This window comes from Miniopterus natalensis, chromosome 11 (assembly GCF_054644295.1).
Source record: "Miniopterus natalensis isolate mMinNat1 chromosome 11, mMinNat1.hap1, whole genome shotgun sequence".
NCBI classification, from domain to species: domain Eukaryota; kingdom Metazoa; phylum Chordata; class Mammalia; order Chiroptera; family Miniopteridae; genus Miniopterus; species Miniopterus natalensis.
This window is the reverse complement of record NC_142091.1, coordinates 60,419,987-60,436,910: the sequence shown is the minus strand read 5'-3', so window position 1 is coordinate 60,436,910 and position 16,924 is coordinate 60,419,987. Positions and strand designations below refer to the sequence as shown.

The following is a 16,924-nucleotide window of genomic DNA, read 5'->3' as shown; positions in this document are numbered from 1 at the left end:
TGCACCAGAAAAGGCCCCCTGCCCAGCTGTGCTGGGTGGGGCCCAGGTGGGGCAGCTAGAGGCCCAGCCTGGCGGGGAGAGGGCCCTGCATGGACATATGGCGCCCTCTGGGGGGCAGAGGGAGGAGGTGCACACCACAGCACCACCCTCCTGGCAGAGGGCCTGTGAGGGAGGATGAGGGGTTGCCCCTCCCTATCTGCAGGGGCTGCCCTTCAGGGGTCTGTGTCCACCCACCTCACAATCCCCCCACCCCTGCAGGATGCCTCTCAGTCCATTACCCAGCCTAAAAAGCAAGATCTAGTTTTGAGCTGGCTCTGGATGGGGCTCAGCCATTTCCTTTGCTTTTTTGGAGGGAAAGGCAGGTTAAAGGGAAGGTGATAGGATAGATGGGTGGGACCCCTTGGAGCCTGCATGCAGTAGGAAAACACTCTTATGAGAGCACTTAAAACAATAATTAGAAGACAATCAGATGTTCTTCCAAGGGGCTAGGAGGCTGTAACAGAAGTAGTGGTCACCTTACCTTATCCTAGCTGCCAGGCCTCCTCAGGGCCACTGCTCCTGAGCATGGGCGCCAGGTACCCTCCAGCTGCCTGCTGCAGGCTATCAGCAGCGAAGGGCAGAGTTGGTGGGAGGAAAGTGAACTACTCCTTAGTAAGAGTCCCTAGGAAACAAGGGGTGGAAAGTGTCAGTTCTCTACTGGTAGGATTTCATTCTACTCCAGCTGCCCCACAGGCAACGATAAGCTTGCGCTTATGCTGCTGAGCCCAGGCCTCCTCCCCCCAAAAAACCTCCTTCAAATGTGAGAGGGCCCCAGTCCAATCAGGGCCCCCAAGGCTAACACCGAGACCACCTTCCTCCACAGGGCCTGGCCCCTGCTTTCCTGCTCCAGAGGCCTCCCTTTACTTTCTGCTGTCTGCCGGTTACCTGACAGAAGCTAATGCAGGGTAATCACAGCTTTCTCCTCCAGAGCTGCCTAAAGCACAGGAGGGAAAGCCTCAAGCCTTCCCCTTTCCACACAGGCCCCCCCTTTGCAGAATCCACACATTTTAACTTTAACCAATTGTTTACAGAATGAGCACACCCCTTCTCTCTAGTCTCAAGTCTGAATCAAATTCAGGCCCCAGGGGATTCCAGCCCCACCCCCTCCTTCAGGCCTGAGGGCTGGCGGCTGGTGTAATGGCCTCAGATAATGAGTCTACATTTTTCCAAGGTGACAGTCACTTATTCCCTCCCCTCCCCCAGCCTCAGCAGCCCCCTTTGTGTCGTCTCCTGGTCACTCGGTAGTCCTCTGGGGCTGCTGGGCCAGATGAGCGGTGGAGGCGCTGAAGCAGGCCTGTATCAGCCCCTCCCTGCTCCGGGATGAAGACCATTTAGGCATCTCCTTTGTTCAGGCTTCTTCAGCCCCTTCCCCATGTCCTCCTGGTGGCAGCATTCATAGCCGGCCTGGCCGAATTCATTTCGCAAGTGAGAGCTCCTGTGACAGCAAGCTTTACAGATGTCACTGTCTGGGGGCCAGATGGTGAGGCCTGGGGGAGGCATGCTCTTTCAGATTTGGAGGAGAATCCAAGATCACAACCAGGAAGTGCAGAGACCTGTTCAGGAACATTCACTTTGCAAATAAAAGGACCAGGACTGTACACAGGAGGCAAAACGTTTGCTTGCTTTTTGTGTGGAAGAGGGAAGCAAACCTCGCTGGAAGACACAAAGCCAGCGCCAGACAGTCTGACTGTGAAATGCACGTTCCTTGCTGCCCAAGGGGACTCCTCTTCTAGCTCAGGTTGTGGGTTGTGAACAAAGCCAATGCCATTCAGTAAGTCAGCACTGGCAGGTAACTGCAGCACGCCTTGCCACTCTCTGGGCACAGAACTCAGACTTGGTGGGCACTTGCTGCCTGCCAGGCACTGTTAGCTTTTCCCGTTCTACCCCTCACCACAGCCCTGAGCTAGTGTTGTCATTACCACTTGCATATTACAGATGTGGACCCAGACAGCAGGGAGAGCTAAGTGGTACACCCAAGGTCACAGTGAGGGTCAGGGCAGAGCCAATATCAAAGCCAGGCAGTCTGCTCCATAGCACCTCTTCCTATGCCCTGGAGCCAAGCAGAGGGCAGGCCTTGGGGCTAGAGACTAGTTCGAGGGCTCAGGCTAGGCCCCACACCTGTGGGACATGGGACAAGACAGGAGAGTTAGGATACACCCAGCTCAGCCCATTTGAGATACTGATTTAGCTTATGGCCTCTCCTAAGATCTTTTAAAGGCAGGCTCAGGCACTCTCCAGAGAATGGATCAGAAATTATTTTCATCTCTCCTCAGCAAACTCTCCTGCAGACTTCACAGGGGGTCTTTAGGCAGGAAGTTGCAGAGCCAGGAGACAAAAGGCCCCTAGGGCTATGGAGAGAGATGCAGGGGACAGAGTTTGTTCTCCCTGTGGCCATGAGTCCCCTGGGTCACCTGTTTAATCTTCTTTGGTCCAGAGGCTCCCCTTTAGTTCACCATCCATGCGTTGTCCAGCTAGGAACCTGGCTACATATCAGGGCCGAGGAAAGAATCTATTTCGACTCATAGAAGACCAGTCCTTTTAAAGTCTAAGAAAAAGCAATGAAGATCAGTAACCAAGGCCACATGAATTTTTCAGGTAAAAATAAGAACAGAGTAGAAGCTGAAGACTGATGCCACCAGGGCACTGCCTGGTTGTCCTCGCCTCGCATGCTGTGGCAGAAGACAGAAAGATCAGAGAAAAGCACCAGAGCTGATTCCACCTGGAGCTCTTCTTGAACTTGTGACATAAATAAGGAACAATACTACAGTGGACCTTCAGGGTCAAGGTTTCAATACCACAGTATAGGACTGGGGACCTGAAAATAGATACCATCAAACAAACATACCAAAATATGTGTGAAGCCACCACATAATTTCTGTTCCCAATAGATGGAAGGGTCCAAACCACCTGACAGAAGCTAGGGAGGAAAAGAGGCACAGCTAGCTGGCTTCCAGGCACCACACTAAGTCCCTCAGAATAACCAATGAGTGCTGGCAATGCCAGCACTTATCCCACAGGCTCCTGGGTTGGCAAGCCCTGGCCACCTTGCCCAACCTCAGTCTCGACTCCAATACTCCCCAAAGTCTACCCGGCAGCTGAGATCCACCAGAAGAAACAGGGCATGATGTCACTTCCACCTGTGTGGTCAATGAGTACCCACAGGCGGTTGATCTTTCTAGGATGTTATTTATTAAAAATAGACACTCTATCCTTCCCTCACCCTTGCTAGTGAAGGGGTCTTTCACAATATTTTTTCCGAAGTGGATGAAGTAGTAAGTTTGGGGAACTCGAATGTCATCTCCTTCCTGAATTAGGTCGGGCTTCTCTGGGGCACTGAGCAGCAGCCTGCAGGAGCCAGGAGTGGAATGGTGTATAGCAGTACACATCCCACGGCCACCTGGTAGGGCTCCCGCTACCCCAGGCCTCAGGGTGTCTGGACAAGTCCATGACAAGAGGCCTCAGTGCTCCACCAGCAACCTCCTGGGCATCACCTGACAGCAGTGTACTCAACACCTGAGACGGAACAAGAGTCAGAGTGGCTTCTACAAGTGTGGGAAGGAATAAAGAAAGCTGGGCCCAACACAAAATATGAACTTATGGGAAAGGAAGGCCAGGCCTGGGGGAGGAGACAGACCCTTAGCAGGGCCAGAGGTTTGCCCACCGTCAAGGTCCAAGCAGACCCATTCAGAAGTGTCTTTGCTTTAAGCCAAGCTTGGTGCATACACTGAATTCCAGGCCAGCTTCAGGGTCTGATGGGGCTCGAGTTGCTTTAAATGGTGCAGCCACCGCCCAGTCCAGCCAGAGGCAGTTCAGAAAGTCAGGGCCTCTTCATGAGTCAGCTGCTGATGCCCAAGTTTCTCTTCACTATTTCTTCTGCTTCAGTTTCATATCTTTTTTGTGCTTCATGTCTCTGTTTTTCTTCAACTTTTTATTCTGTTTGGGTTCTTGTTTCGCTTCCAATTTCCTTTTCTTGTCACTAGAGGGGGGAAAAACAGCAGTAGAAAGAGAAAGAATGAAACATGCAGATCTAACACCTTTCAGACTGCTTAGTCTGAAAAAGGGTTTCCATCATCTGAAACAATGTAAGAACAGCCAGTCAGACATCACTGTTTTCTGTAAGCCTATCAGCATGCCAAGCACTGGGCTGGGGGCTGGGGACACAGCACAGCAACCCAGTTCCTACCCTGACTGAGCTCTTAGTCTGTGGAGGGTCAAATCCACATCGTTCATAAGTTGATTTTGAGAGAGAGGTGTGTGTGGGGGGAGAGAGATAAATACCAATATGAAAGAGAAACATCAGTTGCCTCCCCAACCAGGGACTAAAACCACAACCTTTTGGTGTACGGCAGACGCTCCAACCGACTGAGCCACCCAACCAGGGCACAAACCCACATCTTAACATCTGAAGTTGGAGTTCTCTTCAGAGTCCTGTATGCTCCCCTCTCCCAAGAAGCCCCCCAAAATGTAAGGCATTACCAGGAAGATTCTCTCCCATCACTCATCACTCAGGGTTACCCTGAAAACCAGACATATCATCCCAGCGACCCTAATAGAAAGCATGAGACACCCAGGCAAACCCTACACCACTTCCTGGTGTGCTGTTGTTGTTTTATTTTTCCTAAATCAGAAGAAAGCCCGAGGAGTACTGACTCAGGTTACACATGGGCCCTGCAGTGGACAAACCTGGTCCTATTCTGGCTCTGCCCCTTACTAGCTGTATGCTTCTTGGGAAGGTACTTAACACCTTCGAACCTTGGTTACTTCATATTTATAAAGCAATGATGGTAATAAAACAGCTGCCTGTGTTGTTCTGAGGGCGAGCTGGACACGGCACTAAAGCGCATGGAAGTGCTCAGTGCCTGGCAGCTCTGGGCCAGTCCCCTCGAGCCCATCTCCCTACTGCCTAGGGAATATGAGGTATGCTGAGGTCCAGCCTAGGAGATGGCCCTACCTGATCTGTAGGAGGGATGCCACAAAAAGCAGCAAATGTCAAAGTCTGTGCTCCAACCTCCTATTTCCTAACTGAAGTTAGAGAAGCACAGAGGCCAGAATGTCTCTCCTGTCAAATGCAAGGCCCTCACCTTTTCAGGCTGACAATCGAAGCATTCTGCCCAGCTTTGTTTAAAACCTCATTCCACTCTTCATCATCCCCACGGATTATGTATCTAAAAAATAGAGAAAAATATCAAAGCCTGCTCTAAAGAAAAGGGAATGCTTAAAAGAAAAGAAAATAGTGACAACATTCCTATCAGACACGCCTTGCGACCAAAGCCAGGCTGAGCTGCATCAGCGTTGGAGCAGCAGGGAGAAGACGCCTGCGGTGGGACAGGAGACCTGGAGCCAGCCTCATAGGACATGACCTTCAATGGAGCAGAGGGTCAGCCAGCCTGCCAGCAGGGGTCCGCAACAGGCCAGTCCTGCACAGAAGGCAGCTGCCCAACTTCTCCCTGACTCTGATTAACTGCTCACCGAAGAAGCCTCCCATCACCCCCACCACCTTCTTGATCACTCCTAGCTCCAAACATGCCCACAAACCCTGGAAGTGTGCCTCCTCCACCCCACCTTGCCCCACCTCTTGGGATCCAGCAATGCTGGCAGGTAAAGGTTTTGATACTGCAAAGCTGATGGGAAGAGCTTGAACCCTGCCCAGGGACCTCCTGGACACCTCCCCATCTCCCATGTCCAATAACCACCATCAGTAATGATCCGGCCACTGCAGGACTAAGGTCAGAGAGGCATGAAGGCCACTAGTTCTAGAACTGTTATTCACATCAATCCACAGGGTAGGCAATGCCCTGCTGTAGCTCAAAGGGCACTAGGATTCCCAGTACACAGAGGGTTCCAGAGCAAGGGTTTTGTTGGATATGTTGGCAGCAGAATCCTTTCTTCAAACAAATTCACAAGCAGAAACCAACTATAGAAAAGTGGCCATTAAAAGTGGGTGCTCAATCCCCTTCCCTGGGGACCTGAGGCATGACATGGGATCCTAGGGGTCTCGGGAGCATGATCTGAAAGTCAACATGGTAGAGCTGATCTGGGGAAACCAAGTCCTCCAAAATCATGCAAATAGTGAATTAGGAGGCTTTTAGCTGTTAGTGCTTCAAAAGTAATCCCACGAAACAGCTTCCAGGGAACCCGAGACCCAGGATGAGGAACAGAAGAGACCTGCAGGCAGATTCTATGGGCACTTGAAATCAAGGCAGAACCTTCACTTCCCACAAGCAGCAGAAGGGGCCTTACTGAGAGAGGTCCATGTCCTTCAGCTTCCCCACTTCTTTCTTGTGTTTCTCCTGGAATTCCTTTGCTGCTTCATCCTGTGGCCAAGGCCCCAAAGAGTGGGTCAGAGTCAAGCAAGGGAACAAACCACAGAAGAAGGTGAGAGGGTAGAATAACACCTCAGTGAGGAAACATCTCCTGCTCCTCAGTTCACCCCTCCACTGTTGGAAGCAGCTCCTACTAAACTGTATGTGAATATTCAATGTGCATTTGAAAAGTCTAAAAGGACCAACAAAAAGTTCACAGCAGCAGCTGGACTGCCTGTACACACACTTCCCTCAGTGGAAGGCAGAGCAACCCACGTGTACTCAGGCACATCCAGGGCAGGGACACATGGGGAGGGAAGGTCGCCCACACCTACAGAACATCACCACCACTGAGCACAGTGAGTGCCCTGACGCTTGCTAAAGGGGACCGGGCAAGCACTCAGCGCTCACAAGGCCTTCAACAGCATACCAGGTCATCGTTCAGGGTCTTCATCGTGGGCTCCATGATCACGTCCTTCACTGCCACCATCTGCTCCTCAATGGCCTTTTCCTGCACTTCATTAAATAGCTACAAAAGACAATGGCCAAGAAGCAGAAGATGAAGCTGCAGCAGGGACCCAGTCAATGAGCACAAACTCTACATGGTCTAGGAGTATATGCATTCGTGGTAAGAGTATAAAGTATAGACTGCACAGATATCAAGTTCCCAGCAGTGGTACCTCTGGGAGAGAGCACCACAAATACAGCTGAAGCCCCATTTCTCCGGAAGGTGTGTGCGCGTGTGAGATGATCTGCAGCAAATATGGCCAAATGTTAAAATCTATTCATCTTGGGGCAGGGAGTAGGATTGTTTTATTAGAAGAAAAAGACCAAAGCCCTGCCCTCGGCCAAGGTTACCTTCACAACTTTGCGGATTATCCGGTTGAAAAGTCCCATCAACTGGCCTGAGGGCAGTTCGATCTCCTTTTCCAGCTGGTCCACGGACTTATGCTGCAGGCCGACCCCCAAGAGAAGAGCCTAGAGGATGGAAAGCCTCACAGAGTGGCTGACAGACAGGCCCTTGCCCATTAAAATGGCACTGAGAACAGAGCTGCTCTCTTTGGACAAAGCTATCTGGTATACAAAATATCAACTGCCCCTGTGTATTCTGGAATTTTCTCTTTCATCCTGTTACTGAAACTACCGAGAAACGCTCCCTCTTCCTAAAATCCCCAAACTAACTTATCCTGACAAACAGCTGCTTCACAGCAACATTAAAAAGTTTGGGCCCAGCCAGCGTGGCTCAGCAGTGGAGCATCAACCTAGGATCCAGGAGATGGAGGTTCGATTCCCAGTCAGGGCACATGCCCCGGTTGCAGGCTCAATCCCCAGTAGGGGGCGTGCAGAAGGCAGCCAATCAATGACTCATCATTGATGTTTCTATATCTCTCTCCCTCTCCTTTCCTGTCTCTGAAATCAAAAGACATACTTAAAAAAAAAAAAAAAAATTTAGGGTGCTCCTAGACCTCTGCTAAGGCAGAGTAAGAGTGAAGGCACCACAGCAGAAAAATGTGGGATCAAACTGCAGCTCTTCCTTGCTAACTATATAGCTGTATAGCTGACTCAACTTCAGAGCCCAAGGGGGATCCCCACCTATACCACAGGAGACCACTACCCACCCACCTACCAGAACCTCAAGGGATTAAACACACAAAATTATGTCAAAACATCCAACCAGATATCCTGCATGCGAATCATTCCACAAAGCACACAGCAGCAGGTGACCTACCGACTGGGCAGCGGACAGGGCCAGGTCCCCAAGCTGGTTCAGGAAATACATCCGGGAGATGGCCGGGATCATGTCCATGATGAGGTGATAGTCAACCATGTTCCGTGAATACATTTCCAGCCTCTTCAGGTCATAGGGGAGAAAGAGGGCTTCCAGCTCCTCTCGGCATAGGGCTGCACACGAGACAGAGCCAGATGGGTCAGGGCAGTCCCTGGGTGGCACCCTGACAGATGCTCCTCCACTGGGCCTTCAGCCAGAGCAGAACAGGAGAGGAGCCTCCAGAAAGTGCCTGCCCACCGACATAACGTACCACCCAGGCAGCCCTGACCCTTCTCCAGCAAAGGGGAGGCAGCTCTGGGCCACACAGGGAGGGGGACCACTGGCATGTGACCTTTAAGCAGAGTTCCAGCCAACACACCAGATCAAGGAAAGGCTCCCGTGCCCCAGGGTTAGAGGAACTGACACTCTCTCCCACTTTGTCACATCTCAGGACCCCACCTCAGAGAAAGTGTGCCTGCTCTGTTCAGCTCGAGAGCAGGTTTTTCAAAATATAACTGGCAAAACAAACTATACATACATATTTAGCAACAGAACAGAAAAAACTCATACCTGTTAATATAATGATCCTTACTTTTTTTTTGTATTTTAACCGAATTTATAATGCCCAACACGCTTCTAAATGTTGGCCACAGAAGGCTGGAAGCATATTCCTATTACAATTTCACAAATGAGGAACCTGAGCCTCAGAACAGAACTACTTACCCTGGTTCACAGAATTTAAATAGGGTTCATAATTCACTAGCTGAATAACCTTATTTGACATCTCTGAAGTCAAATCACATCCCCAAAGTCTTGTTACATAGAAAGCTACTGTGTGTGACAGTGCCCCTAAGGCAGGGCAGGGCCCGCTGAGCGGGAGGCGGTCAGCAGGGGATGTAGGCCTAGAACTGGTCCCTCAATTCCCAGTCCCTCCCTCTTCTTGGATCACTACATCCACCTCTTACTTCCACACAACCAAGCCACTGTCAGCCTGCACGCCGCCCTGCCCGGCTCACCTGGCTGTGCTGGCTTCCCGATGTTCCTGTTCTGAATAATGTTCAGAGCCAGGGGAGGAGAGAAGGTGCTGAACTGGTAGGACAGCAGAGCCAGGAACCGCCTTCGGAAATCTGTGGGGTACAACCACACAGTCAGAGATCTGGAAGCCCCCCACTGTCACCTGCTGTCCCCCTTCCACTCAGGTTCACCTTTCCAAAAAGCTGAGAGCCAGGCTCCCTGGTCAGCCTCATTGTCATCAGCCAGCGTCTTCAGCATGATGCACGAGTGTTCTCCGGTCAAGTCATTCTGGAAAACACAAATTCCTAACTAGCACCAAAAACCCCCTTCTGTGAACAAACCGTCACTGTTAATGCGTAAGAACACAGAGTGAGAGGCTTGGTGCTCCCACAGGCCTTTTCCTCTTCCACAGCCAGGAGAAGTGCCCTGGCCTTCCCATTCTCACGTGGTACCATTTCCCACACCAGGGATTCCATGTTGTCCTGCAACTTCTCAGCAGACGCCATGGTGTCAGAGTAGAGCTGCTCAGATCTCGAGCACAACCTCTGCTCTGGACCCAGAGAAGTGAGCCACTTGCTCTTGTGAGGTAGATTATGAACTCCAAGTTATTACAGCTTAAACTCCACATGATCCAATAAATGTGTTTTGCTGCCTTACAGCAAAAACTTTGTGTGTGAAACCCAGGGTTTCCACGCTGGCAACCAGTTTGCATGTGCAGGCTTCTTTAGGTGCTAAAACAGTGACCACAGGTTTTTAAACGTTTACTACATAACAACAAAGCCCCAGACCATAAAAATACGTAATGGATTTTGACATTCGTGTAACAAAAAAACCCAGCACAAATGAGCAGCACACAGCACAAGGCCACATTGAGGTCACACTGAGTTCAATGGTCTGCATTCTCCTTGCAGTTGACTCCAAATTTATCTCAGCCTCAACCTCTCCAATGGGTACTACCCTGGGATACTGGCTCTCTACTCTCCAAAATCAAGCCTCCAGCACGCCTTCCTCTTTTCTGATGACCTCCTCTGAGAAACAGAAGTGATCAGAAAAGAACTTCGTCCTGCCCACACCAAGTCAACCAGCCAGCCAGCACCTTCCGTACCCATACCCTTTGCCTTCCCCCGTGAAGGATGAGATGGTCACCTCTTCTCCCGCACTCCAGGTCCTACCCCACCTCCTCAAGGCCTGCCTTCCTGCAATCAGACCCTCCCTGTACATTATAATTATTTGCATGATTTCTGCAGGATCATACCCTGCAGCATACCAACATGTTCCAGAATCTCCCATCTGATAAACTTGCCTTAGCTCACCTCCCTCCAGCTACCTTGTTTCTCTGCTCCCTTTTGCTCTGTGTATGACTCAGCTACTCAGTCTATTTCCTCACCTCCCATTCTCTCCAGTCACATTGATCCCTCCACTCCACTGAAGCTGCTTTCGGTCAGATCACTAATGCTTGAGAAGTCCAATGGCCAATTGTTTTTCATCTTAATTATCCTCTGAATAGCAAATGACTCCCCTTCTTGAAACACCTGTTGATCTTGGCCTGCGACCCAAACCCACCTTTCTCCTAGGGATCAAGGTGGCTCCTTGTCAGTCTCCTTTGCTGCACCTTCCTCCTCATTCCTCTAAACACTGAGGACTCCAAGGACTCACCCTCTTCTCTATCTACCTTCAGCAGCGTTATTCATTCACTGAACAAAAGCACAGACGGCCTTCCATATCTGTGGCTTCCTCACCTTCAGAGGCAACCAACCATGAATCAAAAATATTCAGGGGAAAAAAAAGTTACATTGTCAGGGCCCTGGCCGTGTAGCTCAGTCACAAACTCTTTCCCCTTCCATAAAAATCTCTATGGCTGTCATGAACACTCCTAAAACCCCTTTTCTTTTCTTTTTTAACGAAATTCACGGAGGGCCTAGGTTACAGGCTTTCAGAACTTGCTAAGCAAGTCCACGTGCACCTCGGCTCTGTTACAATCAAGCACAAAGCCCAGAATGCACCAGGAGGAGATGCGTAGTGGAGATAAATATGCAATCACACTGCCTTTCAGTGAGGTTGGCTGTTCTGGTGTCCATCAGAGGCACAGGAGCACCTGCTCAGAGCACAACAAGGGAAACCTGGGCTCTGGGCAAGGACAGACCTGCCACCAACTGTAACCACAAACCCATACTCCCCTCTGCTAGAAGCCTCACTCACCGGGGTCTGTCTCAGATAAACAGGAACGAACCCAGCTCGTTTCCAGAACCTGCAAAAACACAAAGAGAGCAGGTCGCTGTGTGCACACTCTGGGAGCAGCAGATAGACAAAGCTGGGAAGGGCCAGGAGGGGAGAGAATCTACGAATATCTGACAAATACCCACTGGAAAGACAGACACAGCCCACAGAACTCTCATTCTCAGGTACCAAGGCCAAGGGGGTGGTTTGGGAGAAGAGATAAGCAAACCCTTACTTGAGGAGCCTGGGGGTCAAGCCATAGGACACACCCAGGTAATCCAGGCGCTCGGCAGGCCTCTCATTCAATTTGAGGAGCAAAGGAGGCAGGTCCTTCCGAGGAGTGACAACTTCTTCCAACAAGCTGACGGCCTAGAGAATGCCAGGGAGAAAACATAGTCCACCAGCAGAGGGAAAGGAAGGTTAGTGACCACCTGCCACACCAAGCTCTAGGCTGAATACAATGAGCACCAGTACAGGCTGCCTGGTTTGTTCCCATGGTTTTTAAAATATAGGACCACGAGCGAGTCTGGTACTCATTCCTAAGTATACCCAACCCCTAGACAAGCGTGGAACCACACTGCTTAGAACTCATGTTCTACAGAAGGGCCAAGCGATTTAGAAATGCCAAACAGATTCACAGAGACAAGGCAGGGTTCCGAAGATGGGGGCTGAAGATCCAGGTCTGTCACTGGATGGCTCTGTGACTTGGGAAGTGACAAACCTCTGAGCCTGACCATAAATATAAGTCCTTCCCCACCTCCCCAACAGGCACACTGTGAAATTCAAATACATGTGTGTAAAAAGCCATCACAGTTTCTAGTATTAACCACGCTCACCAAGAAAGAGGGCGCTTCCCTGAGTCTGGGCCTAGGACTAAGAGGTCAGAGAGCAGTGGTTTTACACTGGAATGTGCATCAGCATCACCTGGGAGCTTGTTAAGACACATGTTAGTGCCCTATCCAATTGCTCAGTGGATAGAGCACTGGCCCTTGGACTAAAGGGTCCTGGGTTCAACTCCAGCCAGGGGCATGTGCCTTGAGGCACATGCGGGAGGCAACCAATCTATGTGTCTCTCTCACATAGATGTTTCTCCCCCCCCTTCCACTCTCTCTGAAAAGCAATGGGGGAAAAATATCTTCAGGTGAGGATTTAAAAAAAAGACACGTTACTGGGCATCACCCCGAGCCTGATTCAGGTCTGGGGCAGGACTCAAGAATTTGCATCTTTAACAAGTTCCCAGGTGATGCCAATGCTGATGATCTCAAAGTTAGTCTCAAGAAAGCAGTTTCTCCAGAACAGAAGAAATCTGCTACTACTCAGAGACTCCAGACCACTAACTAGTTCTCAGTGGTCCTCCTGAAGACCCAGGGAAGGGTCCTCCCAGAAACCAGGAGTTCAGCCCAAAGTTGCTCACCTCACTGCTTACAGTGTGAATTTCTTGCCATGTCTCAATGACCTTCTCCTCAAGACAAGGGAACCTGCCTTCATAGTACATCTGCAGCAGCTGGAGAGCTCGGCTGCCGTAGCCCATCTATGAACAAGCACAGAGGGAAATGGGCAAAGGAAGAGATGTTCTAGTCAGTCTAAACCACATCTACAACCCCGTATTGCACCCAGGAAGCCTTCACTTTGGGCCAAACTGCACTTGACAAAGTACCAATGAAACCCCTCAATGAAGCCAAGGCAGAGACCCTAAGGACTGAGCGTAGTATGACCCTCCCTCTCGCACTGTCTAGCCCATCAAGAACAGCCTATTTGCCACCTGAGCGTGAGGATGGCTGGCTGTGATTTCTGGCCCACAGATCAGCAAGCCCAAACCTGATGTCCCTACAGCATTTCTAAGAGACAGGAGGTAATTACAAAAGGATCTGCTACACAGGTCCCCTGTCCTCACAAAGGAAGAGCAAGCACATACAATCATCCTGCCTACCACCACTCCAGCCCCAGGCAAACTCCACAGCAGAAGAGTGCCTGGAACTGCCTGCTCCTTGACCAGCTTCCCATTCACACAGCGAAGTACAACTGCCCTTATAAGTCAGAAACACAGCTGCAGCTAGTAACAGCACACCAGGTCCGAGAGGCAGGAGGACGGTTTACCCCTTGATAATCTGGGTGAACAGCAATGCGAACAACTCTTCCACCTGAAAGGCCACCAAAGTCTGGATCTTGGAACTGTGTGGGAGACACAAGCCATCAACTTAGCAACACAACATGCCCTCTGACACAGCCAGTTTCATTCACACTGATATACCAGGGAGAGCACATCACCTGTTCTGACACTGTCCACGGAATCAGGTCTCCAGAAGCCTTCTTGCCTCGAGACAGGCTGTTCAAGATGGACTGGCGAGAAATCTCCCCCTCAAGGCACACCTGTGGGGGAAGAGGAACAGTGCAGACAGGAAGGCCAGCCCCAGTACAGAGCCCACTCACAGAGCATCATTAATGTTCACTGGTTCTGGCTAAGTCAGCTGTTTCCACTCCAGGTCAAGCTTAACCCTGTAATTGACTCATCCATTTCCAATGGAAGTTTCATTGCTATCCCCCGTAGGTATCCTGACACTGTCACTAACAAGGTAGAGTGCTGACATCTTCCTGGCCCAAAAAGCAAAAACCACACTGGAAGAGAGTCTCCACACATGGTGTGCATAAGATACGGGATGCTCATACAGCTCTGTACAGAATAGTACAAATTCACACTAACTCAAATATCTGATAGAAGAATGGTTGAACAATATGGTATGTGCATGTAATGAAATACAATGCAGACTTTAAAAATTATGCAGATTATAAATACTTGATATACTGACAAAAAGCAGATTACCAAGCACTGTGATCCCACGTCTATGAAAAGGGAAAGTGATATAGAAATGCACAAACACATGCCAGGCATTAAAAACACTTTTTCCCAGTCTGCCTCTTTTAATTTTATAAATACCATGTACTGCTTTTGTAACAAAGGACAAAAACAAGTCACGTTTTAGGAGGAGCCAGTGCTAACTTTCACCCACCCGTGAACAGTGGGACCTTGGGCTCCTGTCAGTGGTGCACTGCTTTGATGCACCCTCACTGCCTCCCTCAATACACCCAGCCTCTTGGCTGCAGACCAGGAATCAACAGCTTCCCACCTGTGGTTACTGAGCCATTAACCCTCCATACCTAAGTGGTTCCCAAAATCAATGCCCTCAGGATGCCTCCGCTTCTGTACCTGGACGACAGCGAGCACCTCGGGAAGGGCGTTCTGAGTGGGGGGTACGGGGGGCAGGAGGCAGAAGAGATGGTGAGCAGGCGCATCAGAGAGCATCTGGAGATCGTTGGGAGAGTTCTGTGGGCACAAACATGGGTCAGAGAGAACTGCTCCTCTTTTTGCCCTTTACTCAAGATGCTCCTGGGAACCAATAGGTGACTGGAGCACTACCTTCCCTCTTTAAAGCCAAGCGATGGGCTGAAACCCAACAAAGTGCCCTTCGAGTATCTTGGGCACTTTGGCTCAAGTGGGACTCAGCCTCAAACATTTGCTGTCATCTCCCCACAAGTGCAGAGGCTGCAGAGCAGGGCGGAGAACTGCTTAGTTAGTGCTGCCTGTTTCACAGCTGAGAAGGGAACTCAGTCCTGATGAGAGGCTGCAATTTCAAGAAAGCCTGTTGCCACTCCTAACAGCAACTTTTCAGCCTTCCATTAAAGGTTGTGCATAAAAATGTTACCTACACACTCAAAAAATGTCCTTTCCTTTAGTTTTTATGACATTCATGTATTCTAAATTTTCACTGCTCTTTAAAATTAGCCCAGAGGTAGAAGGCTGGTCTCAGGTCAAACAGCACCAGCAGTCTATGTCATCTGAGCCTATGACCTTAGCATTCAGGCAAGAAACAGAAGTACCCCTTTTAAAACACGCAGTGCTTTCCATCTCTCCAGTTACCAGACGTGGAGCTACATACAGGAATTCCACTCTGCAGGCAAAGCTGGAAGCCCAAGACAATCTCAACAGTGGGCAATGCAATCCCTCCAGCAAGATCACTGGCCCTTGCCAATGTCAGGACATTTAAGTCCAGTGGCATGGTCACCTGAGCCACTCCACTGGGTAATAGAAGATGTGAAAAATGAGGTAAGAGGGGACTGTCAGGGCTGAAGGTCACCCAAGGGCTAGTCGCAGTTACCTTGTAGTGAGAAGCCACGTAGAGGGCCATCAGCCGCTGCAGGAAAACTTCAGAGGCCTTGTGGTAGCAAAAGAGGGTATCTCTGTTCACATAGTAGCTGAGTCTGGAGTTAAGCAACCAAAACAAACAAAGAAAGCCCAAACAGAACATCCTAGGATGACCTGGAAATGTGGATATCCCTCAGCTTGGGAAAAGGAACCCCGTGTCCTGGGCAGAAACACATTAGAGAAGGAAAGCAGGGAAGCCGAGAATGTTCCCTAGAGCACAGCCCATAAAACAAAGACCGAAACCTTCTGTGTAATTCTTTCATCACCCCCCTCCCTTTCACAGGGCAAATGACACCCAGGAGGATACAGTTCGCAGGCTTCCGGCAAGGGGCAGCCTGACACTATCCGAGTAATGTTGAGGCAGTCCAGGCACAGCAAGTCATTCAGCCACTTCTCCACCGCGTCCCCAGGGGCATATCGGATCGACTCCTGCAGGGAAACCTCATGCAGCGTTCGCGCTGTTCCCCACAAAACACACACATAGTGAGAAATGGTTATTAAATACATTTTGTCTAAAAGAGCAGGACAAATGTTCTATTTATCTTTGTCACAGCATGCTCACAGAAATATGGCTCAAGAATGTAAACAGAGTGGTTTTAAACTGCTCTAGAGGGTGTTCAGCTTGCCATACACCAATCCCAAAGGGCTCTCACAAAGTCAGCTGCCCCAAGATGGGGACAAACAAGGGTCCAGCCACCAAATGCCCTGGCCAAGCTCCCATCTGGTCACTAGCTTGTTACTCTATGGAGAAAAGCAACTTCAGCTCTTGAGGACTGAACCGGATTGTAGGCAAGTTTGGTATCACCCACGATGTCACAAGGTGAAGGGCCCAGCAAGAGAGTCTAAAGGACTTGCTGTGCACTTCAGGCCCATTCAGAGCTCCAGGGTACCTGAGGCCAGCCTGGCAGTCATCGTGGTCTTGTTCTCAGCAGTGGTGCTGATCTGGCTCTGGGCACTCTGTTGACGGAGCTGCTGAATTAGCTTGAGAGACAGTGACCGTCCAGTGCCCTCGTATCTAGGCGCAAAAGCAAAGGCCATTAGGCACAAGGTCCCAAACCCATTCTCTAGAAGGGGAACGAGAACTACTTTCCTCATCTTGCTGAAACACCGGGTTCCTGCTCCCCCAGGACAGCCCTGGTCACTTCAGAACTCCTGGACAACATGGGCACACCCAAGGGAGGCAGCAAGGTGGCTCAGCCTGGAACCGGCCTTGGTTCAAGTCCTGGCACGACTACCTAGTACCTCTGGGCAAGGAACTCAACCTCTTTTAGCATCATCGTCACAAGGGGATTATTCTACACACCTCACTGGACTGTGCTATGAACTAAGTCAAATAAGGACTGAAAAAATTATGTGAGTAAAGCCTTGAGCATAATGAAACTG

The 16,924-nt window shown here is 50.2% G+C and overlaps 1 protein-coding gene across 2 annotated transcripts in view; it reads right to left on the bottom strand.

Annotated features, from left to right (window-relative positions):
* Window positions 1–524: 524 nt before the first annotated feature.
* Window positions 525–16,924, bottom strand: part of NAT10 (N-acetyltransferase 10) — a 37,749-nt gene continuing 21,349 nt past the window's right edge. Inside the window, exons 13-30 of one of the 2 annotated variants that reach the window (XR_001602672.2) lie at window positions 16,432–16,556; window positions 15,849–15,999; window positions 15,495–15,591; window positions 14,546–14,662; window positions 13,609–13,710; window positions 13,438–13,512; window positions 12,755–12,871; window positions 11,576–11,709; window positions 11,323–11,371; window positions 9,315–9,411; window positions 9,126–9,236; window positions 8,071–8,243; window positions 7,200–7,319; window positions 6,772–6,870; window positions 6,280–6,353; window positions 5,121–5,204; window positions 3,701–4,015; window positions 525–661 (exon numbers count right to left, since the gene is read on the bottom strand). Coding sequence is in view for 1 of the 2 variants with exons in the window: in XM_016206204.2 (XP_016061690.2) it covers window positions 3,904–4,015; window positions 5,121–5,204; window positions 6,280–6,353; window positions 6,772–6,870; window positions 7,200–7,319; window positions 8,071–8,243; window positions 9,126–9,236; window positions 9,315–9,411; window positions 11,323–11,371; window positions 11,576–11,709; window positions 12,755–12,871; window positions 13,438–13,512; window positions 13,609–13,710; window positions 14,546–14,662; window positions 15,495–15,591; window positions 15,849–15,999; window positions 16,432–16,556 (1,837 nt within the window). In the remaining variant the exon portion in view is untranslated. Of the gene's footprint in view, window positions 662–3,209; window positions 4,016–5,120; window positions 5,205–6,279; window positions 6,354–6,771; window positions 6,871–7,199; window positions 7,320–8,070; window positions 8,244–9,125; window positions 9,237–9,314; window positions 9,412–11,322; window positions 11,372–11,575; window positions 11,710–12,754; window positions 12,872–13,437; window positions 13,513–13,608; window positions 13,711–14,545; window positions 14,663–15,494; window positions 15,592–15,848; window positions 16,000–16,431; window positions 16,557–16,924 lie in introns of those variants that run through there. The other variant, XM_016206204.2, reaches the window with a different exon arrangement.